Raw genomic sequence first — 19,298 nt, 5'->3', positions numbered from 1 at the left:
GTTGAGGCTGCCACCACAAACACTGAAGCCAATGTGGAGCCCGCCCCACCAAATGCTTCAGCAGACAGCGAAGCTACTGAGCCAGACACTTCTGTTCCTGAGTCTGCTGCATGTCCTTAATTTGATTACCATATTGAGCACAGGCCTCATGTTCAGAAGCCAGTCCCAAGGCTGCAAGGTTCCCAGGTCCTGCATCAGCACCTGGCTCCTTTGATATTAATAGCTTCAAGGCAGACAATACATTTTTCAACAGCTCCAAGAACCCCTATTCAAGGGAAAGGATTGTATCAGATAGGTTCTGGAGCTATCCTCAGCGCATCTACTACTCAAGCATCCTATACAACCAAGGTCGCATCTTCCTGCACAAGCGCCTTGAGGTTGAAGCCATTGCTAGTCTGCCATGTCTAGAGGAAGCTTTGGATTGCTTTAAGCAAGTGGGTCTGCTGCCGTTTGTCATTGATGAAGAGCACTGGAATGAAGAGCTTCTGCTTCAGTTCTATGCCACCCTCCATATAAAAGGATACAACAGAGATCCGAAGACTTGGGTCCTGGAGTGGATGACCGGCAATGTCCATCATGAAGCCAATGCATTTGATATCATTGAGCTCACCGGCCTGCCCACTCCTGGCGAATTCTTCGAGGAAGGCTGTCAACTACATTCTGAAGCTATTGAGAGCATATTCCAGAGGCCTGAACCAAATATGAGTCAGATGCTCTCAATGATGAAGCCATTGCCTCAGGATGCACCCTATCCAACTGTGTTCTTCGTTGAAGACCTTGAGTACCTGCCCAGGACCATATATCACATCATCCGGCGGACTCTCTGGCCCATTAAGGGACACTCTCCACATGCCAAGATGGAGGGTGCAATGAAGACTCTCATATTCTATATCCTGCATGGCAAATGCTTCAACGCACAGGATCTCTTCATACGCCAACTTGCAGCGTCAGGCTCAGAATTATTTGGTTTGAAGTTCTATGCTCCTTGGGTGATGAGGCTGATCAAACTGCACTCTGCGATCTTGTATCAGCCCTCAGCCCGAAACCATCGGATCTTCTTGCCAGATGTGGATACCTCTGCTGAAGCCATATATCCTGAACCTGCCAAGCAACCTTTAAATCTTCAGAATGCAGAACACCAGAGCTTCACGCAGAACGTTGAAGGTGTTGAAGCCATATCCAGGGTGTATCCGTTGGCTGGCACTACACGTGCGCCACACCCAGCATCTACTGAAGCCACAGACAGCACAAATGCTCAAAGACCCAAGAAGCGCGCTCGTGCCCTCACTGACCGAGAGCTTCTTGTGGCCCTTCACCAAAAACAAGATAGGCATCACGACTGGCTAAAGCGTCAAATGAAAAGCCTCTTGGTGGATGTCAATCGTCTTCGAAACCTTGCCACCAAGAATGCCTTTGTTACACATGAAACCTGCCGTCGTACATGGAAAGGGCTCTCAATGATATGTACTGAAGCTGAACTTGAAGAGGATGGCTTCACTGAGCGCTTCAAGTTTGACACCACACCCCCAGAAGGGCTGTGATGCGCAACACACCATCACTTGAAGACTCTGAGTTTTCTTCATCTGCTGCCACAGTTACTGCAAGGATCATTGATGAAGACGACGATGCTACATCACCGCCACCTGCTTCAGCACCTCCAAGCTCGTCTGCACCGCCAAACACCTCCAACGACCTTGCTGCTCCTGGAAATGAGTAGATACCCTATGTCTTCAAACCTTTTTTGTCCTTGCTGACAAAAGGGGGAGAAGCATATGGGTTGATAGTCTTCAAGCGGGTCCATATGGGCGGGTGCTATATTTTTGCTACATTTTGCTTCGTGCTTACAACTCTCGTTTTTGCTTCATTTGGTTCTTTGAGTTGTAACATTGAGACTCGATGGTCGTCTGCTACTCGTTTGCCACTCTGTTTGCGAAGATAAATTCCGCATGTGCGACGATAAATTCCGCACTTATCTCATTCTGCAGACGTCCATTTTCCATTATGCATGTCATTATCTTCATATAATTTCACATGCATAGTGGATCGTCATCATAAGCTGAAGTGGATCTCCTAAAGTACAACCTGCCATGTGCATTTGCACTCCAAAAGCAAATTAACTTATATGCACATCTTCACGGGGAGCCCTTGCAACTTATGAAGACAATTCCTCGTCCTTTACGATTTCACAGACTATATTCCCCGTTGAAAACTTCAACTAGTTTGTCATCAATCACCAAAAAGGGGGAGATTGTAAGTGCATCTAGTGCCACCCCTAGTTGGTTTTGGAGTATTGACGACAAACCTAGTTGAGGGACTAATGTGTTTGTGAGAATTGCAGGAAAACACGGGTAGAAGTCCCTCATTGATTCGGTTTTACTACCAGAGATGACCCCTAAAAATGTATGAAGACATTGAATACAAAGGTGGTATATGAAGATATTCACATTGAAGACTATGACAAAAGAAGACACGTCATGAAGCCTATGGAGCTCGAAGACTTAGATCTCTCGTAGTTCTTTTTATTTTGTGTTGAGTCATAGGAACCACCGTACTGTTAAGTGGGGTCCAGGAGAACCAGTCAAAATGACTGAAGTGATGCCTAAACCAAAAACCTATGTCTTCGAGTGAAGACAATGAGAGCGAATCTCGTCCAGAGCCGGACAAGTCAGCTTTACTTGTAGCCCAAGTAAAGTTGCCATGAGAGTTTGAAATCTAACCGTTGCGACACGTGTCAGTTCCTTAGTGACCCAGGGTCATTTTGGACAAATCAGGTCGGGTTGCCAAGTGGCTATAAATAGCCCACCCCCACAACCATAAACGGTTGGCTGCTCAGATTTCAGTGCACGGCTTTTGTCGTTTGAGAGCAACCCACCTCGAAGCCTTTGAGAGAAAATTCCTAGTGAGGAGAAAACCCCTAACCACCCAGAGCCAGAGCAAATTGGGCATCACTTGAGTCTTCTTGTCTGTGTGATCTGAAGACTTATTACACTTGAGGACTGTGAATCCTCCAGACGGTTAGGTGTCGCGTTCAGAGCATCCAAGAGACATTGTGGATTGCCAGTGAACAAAGTTTGTGAAGGTTTGGGAGTCTACCTTGAAGACTTACCAGAGTGATTGGGCGAGGACTAAGTGACCTTAGCTCAAGGAGAATACGGTGAGGACTTGGTGTCCTGGACTGTGTGTTCAGGACTGGGTGTCCGGGACTGTGTGTCCTAAGGTTTAAATACCTAGCCGCTCCAACCAGACGTACAGTTGTCACAGCAACTGGAACTGGTCCAACATATCATTGTCTTCAACGAGTCACTGGTTTCATCTTCACTTCCTTTTCTTACTGTTACACATTGTGAAGCCATTGCATGCTTGCTTTATCTTTTGTCTTCACAACGTGAATGTATGATCTGTTTGGCTTCATAACTTCTTCCTACCTGATCCTTATTACACTGCAGTTGTTTGTCATTGTGCTTTCACTCTATTGAATACATGACCATGGCTGGCCTAGTGTAGTCTACCTTCCGCTGCATAGTAATAGGCATAATCTTCGTTGTTTGTCTTCATAACTCTCACGTTTTGAAGACTTTCATAAAAATCGCCTATTCACCCCCCCTCTAGTCGATATAACGCACTTTCAGATTGCCAAATGGGCTATCGAGCTCCTCCCATTCGACATAACATATAGACCACGACGAGCCATTAAGTCGCAAGTACTGGCCGATTTCGTCGCCGAGTGGACAGAAGCCGAACTCCCTAAAGAGTATGGTGCGTACTCCAATTGGATCATGCACTTTGACGGCTCTAAAATGCTGGCTGGTTTGGGGGCTGGCATCATCCTGACGTCCCCCACTGGAGATACAGTCCAATACGTACTCCAAATACTATACACAGACTCCAAAAACGCAGCCAACTACGAGGCCCTATTACATGGTCTCCGGATGGCAGTTTCCATGGGCATTCAATGCCTGGAGGTGCGTGGGGACTCGAACCTCGCAATATCTCAAATAAATGGAGACTTTGATGCCAAGGATCCGAAAATGGCGGCATATCGCAACGTCGTCCTCAAAATGTCAGCTCGGTTCGAGGGGCTTGAATTCCACCATGTGGCTCGGGAAAATAATCAGGCGGCGGATATCCTCGCCCGTATCGGCGCTAAGCGCGACCCTGTCCCACCTAACATCTTTCTGGAAAAGCTGTTTAAGCCATCCGTGGTATGGGAAGGGGACACCGGTAACAATAGTCCGGACCCGGCCACAACACCAGATACCGGACACTCTGACACAATCAGAGGCTCTGCCATCGAAATAACACCTTCAGCCCACGGGATAATGGCCGTCATCGCCCCGTGGACAGAACCATTCCTGGCCTACCTAACCAGGCAGGAACTACCCGAGGACCAAAATGAGGCACGCTGCATAGTGCAGCGATCTAAAGCCTACAAGGTCCACGAGGGAGAGCTTTATAAGAAAAGCACTACTGGAGTCCTTCAAAGGTGCATCTCCGAAGAGGAAGGGAGGAAGCTTTTGGCAGAAATCCATGCTAGACTCGGCGGCCACCACGCCGCAGCCCGGGCCCTTGTAAGCAAGGCCTTTCGTACTATTGGCCGACGGCCCGAGCAGATGCACAGTATCTTGTCCAATGTTGCATCGGTTGCCAGCTTTTTGCAAACCAAAGCCATATGCCGCCTACCGCTCTCCAAACAATCCCCATTACTTGGCCCTTTGCGGTCTGGGAGCTTGATATGGTCGGACCCCTCAAAGGGGGAACCCATAAGAAAAAATACTTACTGGTCATGGTGGATAAGTTCACCAAATGGATAGAAGCCAAACCCATTAAAACGGCTGAATCCGGACCGGTGATAGACTTCATATCTGGGGTTGTACACCGTTATGGCATCCCCCACAGCATCATCACTGACAACGGCGCAAACTTTACAGCCGACGAGGTAAAACTTTGGTGCAGCAACATGGGCATCAAGCTCGATTATGCTTTTGTCTATCACCCGCAAACTAATGGTCAAGTCGAGCGAGCAAATGGTCTTATCATGAGCGGCATCAAACCCAGACTAGTGCGGTCCTTAGAGGAATCAAACACGCACTGGGTAGAGGAGCTCGACTCCGTACTATGGGGGCTGCGGACCATGCTGAATCGCACTACCGAATACACACCATTTTTTATGGTGTACGGCGCAGAGGCGGTTCTGCCTTGCGACATAATTCATGACTCACCTCGAGTGCGCATGTACGAAGAAAAAGAGGCCGAGCTCGATCGGCAGGACAGTTTGGACACCCTGGAGGAGGAGCGCGACGTGGCAAAAGCCCGTTCCGCATTCTATCAGCAACAGGATCGAAGGTATCAAAGCAGAGAAGTACGGGCCAAAACCTATAACATTGGCGAACTAGTTCTACGCCTGCCGAAGAAGAAAAAGAACAAGCTCAAGCCCAAATGGGAAGGTCCCTTCATTATTGACCAGGTTCTGACTGGTGGAGCGTACCATCCGCGGGATGCATCGGACAATCGACTCGAGCCAAACCCATGGAACGCAGCCAGACTCCAAAGATTCTACGCCTAGTGCCGGACTCTATGTTCGTCTCCTTACCCCCGTCAATTTTTTGCATATCCGTTATCTGTCTTTTCTCTCTTTCTCTCTTCTTTTTTTCTTCTCCTCAAGGCCTTAAAAGGCTAACTTGTGTCTTAACTACACAATCTTGACGCGCTAACCGCGCTCATTATACCTGGGGGCTTCTTATACAGAAGCTTAATATAACTATTTTTCTGGGCTTTATGCCCCACACATGTGTTATTCTTCCGCATGTACCTTTTTCGCCATTATATGCAATGATATGACTTAAGTTTTGGCCAAGCTGGGTTGCCTGGCTCTTGTATTTATGCCCTGTGTTCCCGTTAATTCGGCTAGGGCATAAGGGGAGCACATCTGCGATTGTTACTGCCGGGTCAGCCGGATGTGTACCTCAGACTGGGTGAAGCTGAAAGCTAGCGTTCTTAAGGGAATATTCGGTCGGTGAACAAAAGATGACTTTTATTTATTTTGATACATGCCCCCAGATGTTTATAGTCCGCGTCTCTTTTCGCAGTTCGGACATGCACATTAGGGCATGCGTACCCAGGGAAAGGAACCCTTAACGGAACTATTCTCCCTAGAAGATGTTTCTTACTATCCATGTAATATAACATAGCTAGTTGGGTACTTGTCTGTTCAAGCACTTATGACCCCTACGCCTGGTTTCCATGCATACCCCGGTTTTTACATAACCGAGCGGGTATTCGGATACACTCCGGACTATCGGGTCCAGAGGTCGAAGCGAAAAGGTCCGCCATGACAAATGATTTACAATCCGGCTAGGGACATTATATATGTCACTTAAAGTACACAGTCACTAAGACTGATTAAATTCTTCTTCTATACCATCCAACAGGCTGTCTAGCCTACAATCCTGTTGGGAATACTTTGCGGCTAATTCTACTTGGTCATACACCAAACTGACGGGGATCTCTTTCCCATCGGGCCCCACAGGTCCGACCTCGGCCATGTGGTTTGGGTCATCTTTGGTATATCGTGTCTTCACCATGGCCCAGGCTTCCCTTGCACCTTGTCGGCAGGCTGATATCTTCCATAATCGGAAGCACCGCCGCACTCCCTTGAGCTTCTCTATAAGCTCCCCCATGACTACTGGCGGGGAGGCGGATGGCCACAATGCTTGGGCAATACCCTGCATCACCTGCCGAACTTGTTCGTGCAGTTGAGAGAGCTCTGGTAGAAGATCACCCGCAGACCCGGGCATCTCGTCCATGGGACGACCCGTCAGCATACCTGCAGACATAACTCTGTTAGTCGGCTTCTTCGCCGAACTCTTTCAAAAGTTCATTCAAGCACTTACTGAAAATGCCGCGTCGAAGCCTCTTATTCTCCTTCACGGAGTCCGCAAGCTGGGCTCGGACATCTTTCAGTTCCACGCCTAGCTGGATATTGGCGTCCTGGAGATTATTTTTCTCCTGCCTGACCCGCGTAAGGACGTGCTCGCTAGCATTTAGCTGTCGATTAGCACGTTGCGCATTCTCCGGTGCGGCCTCCGGATTCACTCCGGAGTCATCTGCAACATCTATTGTTAGATTTGCATGCCTGCAGCATACTATCTGGTACCTGTCATTCTTTGCCATGGAAGCAAGTGTTACCAGAGGGGGCCTTCTCGGACTCCTTCAAGGCGGCAACCGCGGCCCGTAGCTGGGCTTTGCACTCTTCCAGCTCTTGAGACAATTGGGTATTCTTCTCTGTAAGAACCTGCATAAATAATGATCCTTAAATCAGTTGTGTCAACTGTTTCAAGTCTCAGGGGCTAGTGATATATATAATCGTCAGATTTTCTTACCCGTATATCCTTTACATACTGGTCCATGGCTCTGGCAAGACCATTTTGAGCAGCGGATGTACGCGTCTCCTGAGTTGAAGGCATCGAACGCCTCTTGGGAGAAACAAGCGTCACGGAGTACGACCCGGCGACGCCTGTGATTCATGGCGCTCTCCACTTTGGAATTTGTAGCGGATAGTCTATCCGCATCCTCTATAGGAGGAGCATCCAGCGTTCGCCCCGTGTTAGCTTCCGCCTCTATGTCCGGCCCTGGAGCCCGACTGGTGGAGGCGTGATCGGCAACCTCTCTGGATATAGTCCGGCGAGCGTTTTTCCTACTAGGAAACATGGACGTCATTATATTTTAAGAAAGACGACAACCACGGAGCAAGGTTCTGTATCATACCTCTGCGCCGGCGTCTTAGTCCTGACCGCCTTCTCTTTTAGCCTACCCGGCTTCGGTGTCCCTTGTTGGCGAGTCAATGCAGGTTCGGCATGGCGTCCCAAGGGCCTTCCCTGTAAAAAACACCATATGTGTACGGTAGGTAAAGTGCATAAAAGGGGATCCTTCTCGGAAGTTGGGACTCCGGTTTTTCTTACATGCGATGCAGGGAGTAGCCCAGGATAGTCGGCTATGATGGCCACCATGGTATCATCGCAGCTCAATTGATAGAATGTCCTGTCAATCAGCTCCACAAATATGTCCGGATCCTCTTCGAGTCCGGGATCAAGGGCCCGGTCAGGGTCCTCCGGTTGTGGAGGTGGGCTGTTGACCTCCCTTACGGCTTTTCGCAGTTCCTGCCATGAAACGGCAAGGTGAGTATTTATGACAAAGAATGCGGGAAGGTTGGGAGTAAAAAGTGACAGCTCACCCAGCTTGGGGGGTTGTACATGGAGAATCCATCCCGTGGCTTAATACGGATAAACTCATCTTCCTCTCCCTTGAACAAATCGGACAGAATTTTTGCTAGAGCAGCAACTGAGTCCGGTCCCTTACGCCCACAGCGGGTGGCATCATCTTCCCCGTTAAAGCGCCACATGGGGTGCCCTCGATATTGAAGTGGCTGCACCCCCCGCATTATACATATTGACATAACCTTGATTATTGTCAGTCCTGATTGAGCCAGCACTTTTATCCGGCCCATCAAGTAAAGGACTTCTCCGTTATCTTCCTCCTGAGGGCTCCGTGGGCGCCAGCTCCGGCGTTTCTTCAAAGGGGCATTGTCGAACTCGGGAAGACCCATCCGAATGGGATCTGGAAGGGGGACGTCCTCCATGTAAAACCACTCTGAAGGCCAGTCTTCGGACGTCTTCTTCGGAGTACCGGACAGGTATTCGGTACCGGCGATGCGCCATATTTCGGCTCCGCCCACTTGATATATTGACCCCTCCTGTGTGCGGGGCACAAGGCAGAATAGCCTCTTCCACAGCTTGAAATGAGCTTCGCAGCCCAGAAACAACTCACAAAGAGCAACATAACCAGCGATGTGTAATATGGAAGTGGGGATGAAATTATGCAACTGGAGGCCATAAAACTCCAAGAGCCCGCGGAGGAACGGATGGATCGAAAATCCAAGCCCCCTTAGTAAATAAGGGACAAGGCATACCCGCTCCCCCTTGGAGGGATTGGGGAAGCTCTCCGCTTGCTCCCCGCCATTATAGGTGGTGAGCCCGGCTCGAACGGGGACCATATACGCTGGAGGGAGAAATCCCTGGGTCTGTAACTCTACTAATTGGCTGTGTGGGACGGAACACTTCTCCCAGTCACCGGGCTTAGGGATACGGGAGCGGGAGGAGGAGCTGCGATGGCCGGCCATGTTGGAATGGATTTTTCCGAGCGCTCCGATGGATACTCGCCGTGGGAGGATGGTGTGGTATGGATCTAAGAATCCCTGTCTCTTTAATAGACAGTTTTCTTACATGGCTAGGGTGGCAAATGTAAAAATGCCCTGGCTCCTCGCATTCTCTCGACACGTGGAAGATAGCCCTTATTGGGCGCGGAAGCCAAGAAGTGCAACATTTATGGGGAGCCGGACACTACTTAGCAGATATTCAGAATTTGGAGAAGAACCCGCCTTGCAATGCCGAAGACAAATCTGCGCGCCGGACTCATCGTCATTGAAGCCTGGATTAGGGGGTCTTCGGACAGCCGGACTATATCCTTTGGCCGGACTGTTGGATTATGAAGATACAAGATTGAAGACTTCGTCCCATATCCGGATAGGACTCTCCTTGGCGTGGAAGGCAAGCTTGGCAATACGGATATGTAGATCTCCTCCCTTGTAACCGATTCTGTGTAACCCTAGCCCCCTCCGATGTCTATATAAACCGGAGGGTTTAGTCCGTAGGACAACAAGAATCATACCATAGGCTAGCTTCTAGGGTTTAGCCTCTACAATCTCGTTGTAAATCAACTCTTGTAATACTCATATCATCAAGATCAATCAAGCAGGACGTAGGGTATTACCTCCATCGAGAGGGCCCGAACCTGCGTAAACATCGTGTCCCCTGCCTCTTGTTACCATCCGCCTTAGACGCACAGTTCGGGACCCCCTACCCGAGATCTGCCGGTTTTGACACCGACAATAACCCTAACATGGGGCCTTGCACTCGCATCGCACGCAACTTGCAACTCACCTTAAAGGCTGCTAGTGATGATAGATAGCGCGACGTATATAAGAATAGATAGCAGCGTTCATACATGAAAACAATTTTCAAAAAATTCTGAATGTTTCTTAAAAAAATGAGAACAATTGTGAAATGCTGACCATTTTTTTAAAACACATATAATTTATGAAGTTCCAAAAAGATTTTTTGAAAAATGTGACACAGATTTTTGAAAATCCAAGCATTTTTGAAACACGTGAACAAATTTTGGAATTCCGATCACTTATCGACAAATGTGAACAATTATTCAAATCGTTAACAGTTTTTTAAATGCAAACAGAATTTGAAATTTCCAAATATTTTTTAAAAACATGAATTTTTTTAATTTGTGACCAAAAAGAGAAAACAAGAACATATTTTAACTTTTGAACAATTTTAAAAGGCGACCATTTTTTAAAAAAAATGTGTACAAATTTTAGAAACACGAATAGTTTTCTTAAAATTTCTGAACAGCCCAGTCCAAATTCTCGCCACGCCGCCCTCTCTCGGCCGCAACCAACAATCCCGGGTTTGGCCTGCCACGTCGACAATCCCTGTTTGGGAATGCCCTCAAGATTGAAAATAGACCGGGATCAGTGAGTTTGGTGTGCTGGTCTCAGAGATTAGAAGTTGAAGGTTCGATTTATCTTTTGTCTACAAATTCAAGATTTGTTTTGAAATTTTTCCGATATCTCATTGATACTAATATATATTCTCTTTATATATAAAGGAAAGTATAGCTAAGCATGATAATAAAGTAGACGTTTCTTGCATTGATAAAAAGAATTCGGAACAACGCATGCACATGGACAAGGGCCAGGGATACCATCCGTAACATCGGTTAGGGAGTAGACACATACCACTGTAAACTGTATGTGATGGTCGAGAGTAAGAAAATAAAGCTGAATCCTATTCCAATCTGTGGAAAGAAAAAGAAAGACCTGCAGCTGCATCGATCCATTCCTGCACGGAAGGAAGGGAAGCAGAGGCAAGACAAACCGTGGAGCCGTATCTCCTACCTATCTATTCTACTACTCCTACCTAGTAGCAGTAGTATTGTTTGTAGCAGACAGAGCAGTGTCTGTCGTGACAAGTCGCTGAGCAGTGGTAGTAGTAGCAGTATCTATCTATTTGCTTTCTTTTTCAATCGCCTTTGCTTTGCACCGTTTCCAAGGATTTCTTTTCTTCTTTTGTTTTCACTCGCTCACCCGCAGTTTCATGGGAAATCGAATTCAAATTCTAGTCGGCTCGGTGGCAGGGCGTAGAAATCACATGAACCATTTCCTTCTGGAGTTAAAATGGTGTATCATATCACCCGCAAAAAATAAATAAATGGTGTATTATATAACTCGAGAAAAAGTGGCGTATCATAACCTTGTTTTTTTTGTTTCAGAACCAGTGCAAATAACCACTTAGCTCGAATTTGGAAGCTGAACCTGCCTGTTTTTCTAGGCCTAAATTACACTTTGCACCGTATTTTTTTTATTTATTCTCTTGACAAAAAAAGTAGTAGTCATGTTCCTCTGAGGTGGAAGATGGCGTGTTGAGATATTCACCTTTGTACAATTACGCAATTTTATTGGCAATGTTCAGACACCATCTTGTTGCTCTGTGTTATACATGCAAAAAGAAAAAAGTTCCATGTGCTATTTCTATATCAATATAGCAACCAGCAAGGTTGTCAAGATTTTGAAGAAATATTTCCAGTACTTATGTAATTGTTAGAATTGCATATTTTACATTTAGGCAGGTAGATCTTCTCCTTGGCTGCACCAGAAACGCATGAGCAGCAATAACTTACATCCATTTATGTCAGTTAAGACTCATTTACTACAACCAGTTGGAAGATGACAAAAATCTGAGGCAGGCACGGACAGAGGGAGATGCAGATCGATCGGCGTTCGAGGTTGTTCCAGTAGTGTTGTGTTGGTTACATCGAAAGTGTGGTATCATATCTTGTCCTGATCTTCTCGGCGGTCGAGAAAGCATAATAATAGTATTGTTGATACGGCTGTGAGGTCGGAATTACGGTGCAGGACTTGACTGTGACGCCAGAGACTCCATCGTCCATTTTCAGTCTGATGTACTCCCTTTGTTTCTTTTTAATCCGATATAAGGTTTGGTCAAAATCGAGCTTTGTAGAGTTTGACTAACTTTATATTAAAAATATAAACATTCACAATATGAAATTTATATTATCATATGCATCATGAAACGTATGTTCATACTAAATAGTTTTAGTATTGTAGATGTTTATATTTTTTTAATATATATTTAGTCAAACTTTATGTAATTTGACTCTGACCAAATTTTATATACGGAGTAAAAAGAAAAAAGGGAATACATGCCTGCCGACCATCTAGCCAGGTGGAGATTTAGTAGCTAGCTTGGCTTTGAATCAATCAAAGGAAAGCTCTGTCCACTCGACAAATGTCATGCATGAATGAAGGGTAAAACAAATGCCATGCCTAGCTAGACAAGACAGGAACCTCCCAACCACATACAGGATGCGATCCATGATTCAGTTAAGCTCGAGCAAAAAAGAAGTAGAAAGGAAAACGCTTAAGTTGAAGCACACGCACCACTTTTTTTTTGTAGAAACCGGCAGGAGCTCTGCCTTTGCATTAAGGAGAAGAAAATTGACCAGAAGAAAAAAATTGACCATTTTATAAAAAAAACCAACCAACACCGATACAACGATACACACACCAACCCCGAGGCTGCGTACCTAACGAGCCGACTTCCCTGCCGCCCAAATGACCAGAGTTGCCACCCCACCATACGACCCAGAGCCACCACTCCAGCTTACAAACATCAACAACTCACACACGCTGGCCCGGAGGCCTCATTCCACATGAGCCGGCGAGTCTGCCTCCCACTGGACTAAATTCGGCACTCAACAGCAAAGAGGTGCTCTTCGGAGCCGTCACTCCGACTTCCTCGCTAGCCCGGAGGCCGCGCTCCACCTGAGCCGTCGACTCTGCCGCTCACGCGACCAGACCCGACACTCCACAACATTGTTCTCCGGAGCCGCCGCTCGGACTCCCTCATTGGTCCTAAGGCCACGCACGCACCTGACTGACGATGAACCCGCAAAGCCACCTGAGCCACCGCAAACTAACGAAGGACCAGTCCTCCAAGGTGTCGCCCCCAAGAGGGAGCGACGAGTATGCCATCGATGCCCGCTCTGTGTCACCTCCCAACGACAATGAGGGCTGCCGCCAACCCTTTGCCGCAGTTTGCGCCACACCCCACTACCAAAGGCGGCGGGGAGGATCTTTGCGTCGACGGCCTCCACTTCGGCTGGGAAGACAGTGGTTGTCTCACCAGCGATGGAATGCTGGGGCGGCGGCCCCAGGAGGCAACGGTGTCGACATGCACCTCCCTCGCGGAGGTGGTCCGGCAGTAGCCTGCGAGGTGGCAGATCCGGAGCCCTCATGCTTGGATCGGGTGGTGAGGCAGGCCGTCGGTTTGTGGCGGCGGCGAGCTGCCTTGCGTGCCTGGTCATGTGGCTTGGGCAAGGACGGTCACCGGAGACTGTTTGCTGGCAGGCTGCAGTGATGATGGATTTGGTGAGCTCCGGGCCAAAGCCTAGCTCGACCTTGGTCGATGCCGGCGTCGACTATGTCCTAGGACGTCATTTTCTTTTTGAAGGCATCATCGTGGATCCCCTTCACCACCATTGTCGCCCCGGTCACGGGCTCTCCGGGTGAAGCACACGCACCACTTACTAGATAGACATCCATGATCCATCTCTTCCACATCACCAAAAGCGGTTGCCATCTCCATCCCCGTCCCCATCCCCATCCCCTAGGCTAAGCTAATTCCCGTCCCTCCCTCCCTCCCTGTACACCTGACAACTAGATGTATCAATCAATCCGTTGATCGATTTGTTTCTGCACAAACAAGACAATATATGGTTGCAACCGGTCAATATAGCTCATGTATATCAATCTAAACGACACATCAAGCCTAGTAATATCTAGCTAGTGATCTGATGCATAACAAATTGCACTATGAGATTCTGCACGCCACTGAACTTACTGATAGCTCACTTGTCACATCCGGCTAATGTAATTTCAAAAGAAGACCACTAAATTAACCGAGGAGCCGTGTTTATTCTGCCTGCGCTAGTGCTAGGCTATAAGGCTCAGTGCATGCAGCTTTGGGTTGCTTGTACTACATAACATACATACGTTGTACTACATGGAAGTGGACTGCAAGTTACTTAAAGATTGATGGCTATTAACCGACACCCGTACTAGCTATAGCACTGGCTGGTTAACAGCACAAGTGCTCTTCCCAGTGAGCAGAGACAGGTACGTGGAACCAAACTCCAAATCGATAAAGGTAGATGCACTGCAAGTCCTGCAGATGGCTACTCATTTGTACTAGCATGTAAAGGAGTTAGCTGGGTGCAACTGGGAGCTACCTTTGCATATCTGCAGGTGAAAACACAAGAAGAAATTACCTGCAATCTGCACAATTCCCAGCACAGCTAGCCAGCCTTGCCAAGCAAGGGTTTCTCACCTAAAATGAAAAACGACATGGCAGCTAGAAACCCAACACCGCCCCAGCCCCCTCCCTGGGCCATTAAAACCATGCGTCGCCCGGCCTGTCATTCCATGCAACCAGGCATACTGCACTGTCTCGGCTCACAGGCATCGTCGTTCGTCCTTGTCTCCTCCGATCAGGTAGCTCTGCCAGTGCCAGGCAGCATGGCCATGCCTCGCCGTCTTGATCAGCTGCTCCTCCCCCTCATGGCCAGCTGCTTCCTGCTTCAGGCTCTCAGCGTCCATGCCATCACCCGACACTACAAGTTCAATGTGAGAATCTTAACACAAGCAGCATATGCTTTCATCATCAGAAAGACACATATACGTAGATACTCACCGGAGGAGCAATAAATAGCTAATGACTCTTTTCTGCATGTAGCCAGGGTCGTATAGCATTGCACCACTCTTTACACAACCCGATATGGAGTACAATGCTTTCTTTGCCATAATTTCGAAATGTCATTTTCCTTTCTGATGCAACATAATACTGTGAAAACCAATCTGGCCCAGCGCCAATAAAAAAAGACAAAACGGCCACCCTTACACCATGAGGCGGCTACAGAACTCAGGCTGCCGTGATGGTTTACCATGGTTTCACTCGTGCAGGTGGTTATGAGGAACATGACACGGCTTTGCTCAACCAAGTCCATCCTCACTGTTAATGGCAAGTTCCCGGGGCCGACCCTCTATGCAAGGGAAGGCGATAATGTTCTTGTCAAGGTCGTCAACCAAGCATCTCACAACGTTACCATCCACTGGTAAGACATTCCATGCTTCAGCTGCAATTTATAGCAGAAAACTGCCACCTCAAAGTAGCAACTGCATGCCCACACATATAAAAGACAGCCTCAATCTTTCTGGCATGCTGTTGACGCCTGAGAATTTTTCATTTGCTGGAAAAGAAGAAGGAAAAAGGTTATGCCAGCTAAACGTTACAAGAAGGAACATGTTTTACCTTTGCATTCATCTAAGGAACCACGCATCCTCTCCGTTTTTTCAGCCAAGGCACATCCTTTCCATAGACAGGCAAAAATAAAAGAAAATTCATACATAATATATTCATATTTATGCAGCACACATACGTATATAACTTTCTAACTGAATCATAATCAGGCATGGGGTAAGGCAAATCCGGACTGGGTGGTACGATGGACCAGCCTACATTACACAGTGCCCAATCCAGCCAGGGAGCAGCTTTCTGTATAATTTCACCGTTACTGGCCAACGTGGTACACTCCTATGGCATGCCCATATCAACTGGCTGCGGGCTACCGTCCATGGTGCTATTGTCATACTACCCAAGCTTGGAGTACCCTACCCCTTCCCTGCTCCTCACAAGGAGGCAGTTGTTGTCCTAGGTATATGTATAATTGATCCTCATAATTGCTATTAATAGATAATAACCCATTCAGCACTGAAATTGCTTGATGATGCGCTGCAGGTGAATGGTGGAAAGCTGATACAGAGACTGTAATCAACCAGGCCATGCAACTAGGAGTAGGACCCAATATTTCTGATTCCCACACCATCAATGGCCACCCTGGTCCGATGTCTGATTGTGCCTCCTCCCAAGGTATATGAATGAAGGTGCTACAACATCCTGTTATTGCAAAGTCTATAAATTTCCATTATAGAGTAAAAAACTGCTTTCCTGATGAATGTTTTATGCAGATGGATTCAATCTCGATGTCGAAAATGACAAGACATACATGCTCCGGATCATCAACGCTGGTCTGAATGACGACCTATTCTTCAAGATTGCCGGGCACGGACTAACTGTGGTTGAGGTTGATGCAGTCTATACCAAGCCATATAAAACCGATATCCTGCTCATCACTCCAGGCCAGACCACAAACGTCCTCGTCACTGCTGACCAAAGTGCTGGCCGTTACCTTCTCTCAGTCTCTCCCTTCCTGGATGCTCCACTACAAGTTGACAACAAAACAGGCACTGCTACCTTGCACTACGCTAACACTGTCTCTGCCACAGCACGCCTCACTCTCGTCAAGCCACCACCACAAAATGCCACCCCTATTGCATCAAAATTCTCTGAGTCGCTCCGAAGCCTCAACTCCAAGGAGTACCCAGCCAATGTGCCACAGACAGTAGACCACTCGCTTTTCTTTACCATTGGTGTGGGTGTCAATCCATGCGCAAACTGCATTAACGGGACCAGAGTGGTGGGCACAATCAACAATTCGACATTCGTTATGCCATCCACCCCAATTCTCCAAGCCCGTTACTACAGCATTCCAGGGGTCTTCACCGAAGACTTCCCAGCAACACCACCACACAAGTTCAACTACACAGGAAGTGGCCCCAAAAACCTTCAAACCATGAAAGGAACCAGGGTTTATAGGCTGCCATATAATGCTTCAGTGCAGGTCATACTCCAGGATACAGGGATCATATCAACAGAAAGCCACCCGATCCATCTGCATGGATTTAACTTTTTTGTCGTTGGGAGGGGTGTTGGTAATTACAACCCCAAAACCTCCCCTTCCACATTTAACCTCATCGACCCCGTTGAGAGAAACACCATTGGAGTTCCTACTGGAGGCTGGACAGCAATCAGGTTCAGGGCAGACAACCCAGGTAGAGATTTCAATCCTACATTACCCTACTGCTTACTAGAAGGAGTTGCTTGATATGTTGTTCTATTCCAGGTGTGTGGTTTATGCATTGCCATTTCGAGGTGCACACGTCATGGGGACTCAAGATGGTCTTTGTGGTGGACAATGGGAAAAGACCTAGCGAGACTCTAATTCCACCACCCAAAGATCTTCCCCAGTGCTGATTACAAGAAGAGTAACCGGATTCAGTCCAACTATGAAAAACAGATGCTGAAACTTCAACAGTGGTGATTTACTCAGTGTGCTTTTGCTTGACTCCTTTGGTCACACATTTTCCTTTCTCTCCTTTTGATTTGTTTGCTTGATTGCCAAGATAGTGTATACAGGAGCAAAAGACATCAAAGCCTGAAATTAGCTTTTGCTGTCCTATTAACATTTTCCCTTTTTTGGAATAAATGGAATTGCATGTGTTGGCATGCACATGAATTTGGGAACTGGAGAAAGCTCAGTCCCTCCTTATTTTTTTATCCCAAATAAAAACTGGTGTTCTAGAAGGCAGCTAACGTATAACTGAATTTTACTGACAGACAGACATTAAGGACACATTCCTAACTCGTGTTAAACAAGAGTCTGCCACAAAAATCTGTTGTCTAAAAATTCCATGTTTGGTCCTGATCCATGATCAGTGTTGTTCTCTTCCAGGAAGGAAGACGGAAGTCATAACACCCTACAGCGAAATTGGGGAGCCTAATATTATCTAAATTAAGATCAAGGATTGTCCCAAAAAGGATCTTCTTGCTCCTGCTCAAATCAATCTAATCTAAGACGAGTTGCCGTTTTTCTTTCTGCGAGGGAAAAGGAAGCCAGACAGATGAACCTCTACCCTAGGAAGATTGTAAGAAAAAGAAAAGAAAAAAAGACAAACCTGCAGGAGTGTGCGAGGAGGTGGAGCGAGAGGCTGGAGAGAGTCTTGTCGAGGCGGAGGAGGAGGAGGAGCGCGAGGGCGTCGTCGTCGAGGACCACGCGGCTGATGTGGGCGAGGAGCCAATCGCCGGAGATGGGGTTGAACATGGCAAGCCCCCTTCGAGCATGAGCGCCGTTGGGGGATGTTCGCCGATGAACCCCAACACGCCACTACTGCAACGGCTTGGGGATGCCGGGGGAAGCTACAGCTTTCAGAGCATCCATATAGCCTTTTTTTTAGGGGGAGAGCATCCACACATAGCCGAACTCGTATCCTAACCTGCCCAAATGGCCCGGCCCGGCCAGGCACGGCAAGTACACGACGGGCCATGCCGGGCCGGCACACGGGCTGCCCTCCCAAGGACGGACCTTATGTTACATTGGCCGTTTGGCACGCCACCAACGTAAAATTCAGCCTATTCAGAATGTTTTGGACCTATATTAGGCCTATTGGGTTGTACAAAAATAAAAATAAACGGGCCATGCCGTGCTGGCACTCGTGCCCAGCCTCACGGCCAGGCACGGCCAGATTATAACGTGTCAGCCAGGCCCACCACGGATCAGGCACGCGGCCAATCGGGTCGGCATGCTAAGACCGGCTCATTTGGCCAAGTTTCTATCCTAGAACTCCTTCACGTTTTAACTCTTTAAAATATGAGAAGTTAGAAAGTGGCCAGGCCTCATCGAATCTTCGGATTTAACTTTTCAAATGAATTAGACATAGGAAGTGTATTTCCCTCTTCTTCCTTCTTCTTTCTTCCATCCCGCCCAGTCAGGTAGCATCTCGGCCAAGCACACCTTTGGTATGTCACCCATCCCTGACCTCGTCGCCTCACCATCGGCCTCCGCCACCAAGGTGTGACGCGCCCGCTGCCTAGCTCCCCGATGCGAGGAATGGCGCGTTGGACAACTGAAACTAACCCAAACAAACCAAGTGCGGTAATTCCAGTGCGCACGACAGGTACTTATCGTGACCTCGTACCAAATAGCTAGCGCGCGGGTCCGCGGCGATTTGGCCCAAGCGAAGCATTAGGCCAAAACACCTAGCAGACGCACGCGAGTGGCATCCTAGAGCCCCTCCACATGCTTCGGCTGCACCTCTGTATCGTGCACGCATGGCTGTTGGACGCCATCTCCATTCCACGGAGAGTGTGGCGCGTGGGCACCACCTCTGTGTCATAGACGTGATGCGACCGGGCGAC

General features: G+C 47.8%; 1 protein-coding gene and 1 long non-coding RNA gene across 3 annotated transcripts; one reads left to right on the top strand and one right to left on the bottom strand.

The window, feature by feature from the left end:
• Window positions 1–14,539: 14,539 nt before the first annotated feature.
• On the top strand, window positions 14,540–17,609 carry LOC125551161 (laccase-22). Its single transcript, XM_048714321.1, has 6 exons — window positions 14,540–14,830; window positions 15,167–15,318; window positions 15,674–15,918; window positions 16,002–16,133; window positions 16,232–17,155; window positions 17,227–17,609. Exons 1-6 carry the CDS (start codon window positions 14,540–14,542, stop codon window positions 17,355–17,357), a joined length of 1,875 nt encoding a protein of 624 aa, XP_048570278.1. The 3' UTR covers window positions 17,358–17,609.
• LOC125551163 lies at window positions 14,677–18,419 on the bottom strand. Of its 2 annotated transcripts, none has more exons than XR_007302222.1 (3): window positions 18,059–18,419; window positions 14,898–15,572; window positions 14,677–14,817 (listed from the first exon to the last, which is right to left on the bottom strand). It is a non-coding gene; the product is annotated as an uncharacterized LOC125551163 (long non-coding RNA). The 2 variants fall into 2 exon arrangements; XR_007302221.1 differs by having other exon boundaries at window positions 14,898–15,453; window positions 18,059–18,410.
• Between the last annotated feature and the right edge of the window lie 879 nt (window positions 18,420–19,298).

The sequence above is a fragment of the Triticum urartu genome, chromosome 4 (assembly GCF_003073215.2).
Source record: "Triticum urartu cultivar G1812 chromosome 4, Tu2.1, whole genome shotgun sequence".
In the NCBI taxonomy this organism is placed as follows: Eukaryota; Viridiplantae; Streptophyta; class Magnoliopsida; order Poales; family Poaceae; genus Triticum; species Triticum urartu.
Note: the sequence above shows the minus strand (reverse complement) of the source record. Positions and strands in the feature narration are given on the sequence as shown.

What these genes read in the sequence shown, in the direction of transcription:
- LOC125551161 (XM_048714321.1), top strand. Translation starts at nt 14,540, where the DNA reads ATGAAAAACGACATGGCAGCTAGAAACCCAACACCGCCCCAGCCCCCT. An exon ending in CCCGACACTACAAGTTCAAT is followed by an intron (nt 14,831 to 15,166) that starts GTGAGAATCTTA and finishes TCACTCGTGCAG; the next exon opens with GTGGTTATGAGGAACATGAC. An exon ending in TGATTGTGCCTCCTCCCAAG is followed by an intron (nt 16,134 to 16,231) that starts GTATATGAATGA and finishes TGTTTTATGCAG; the next exon opens with ATGGATTCAATCTCGATGTC.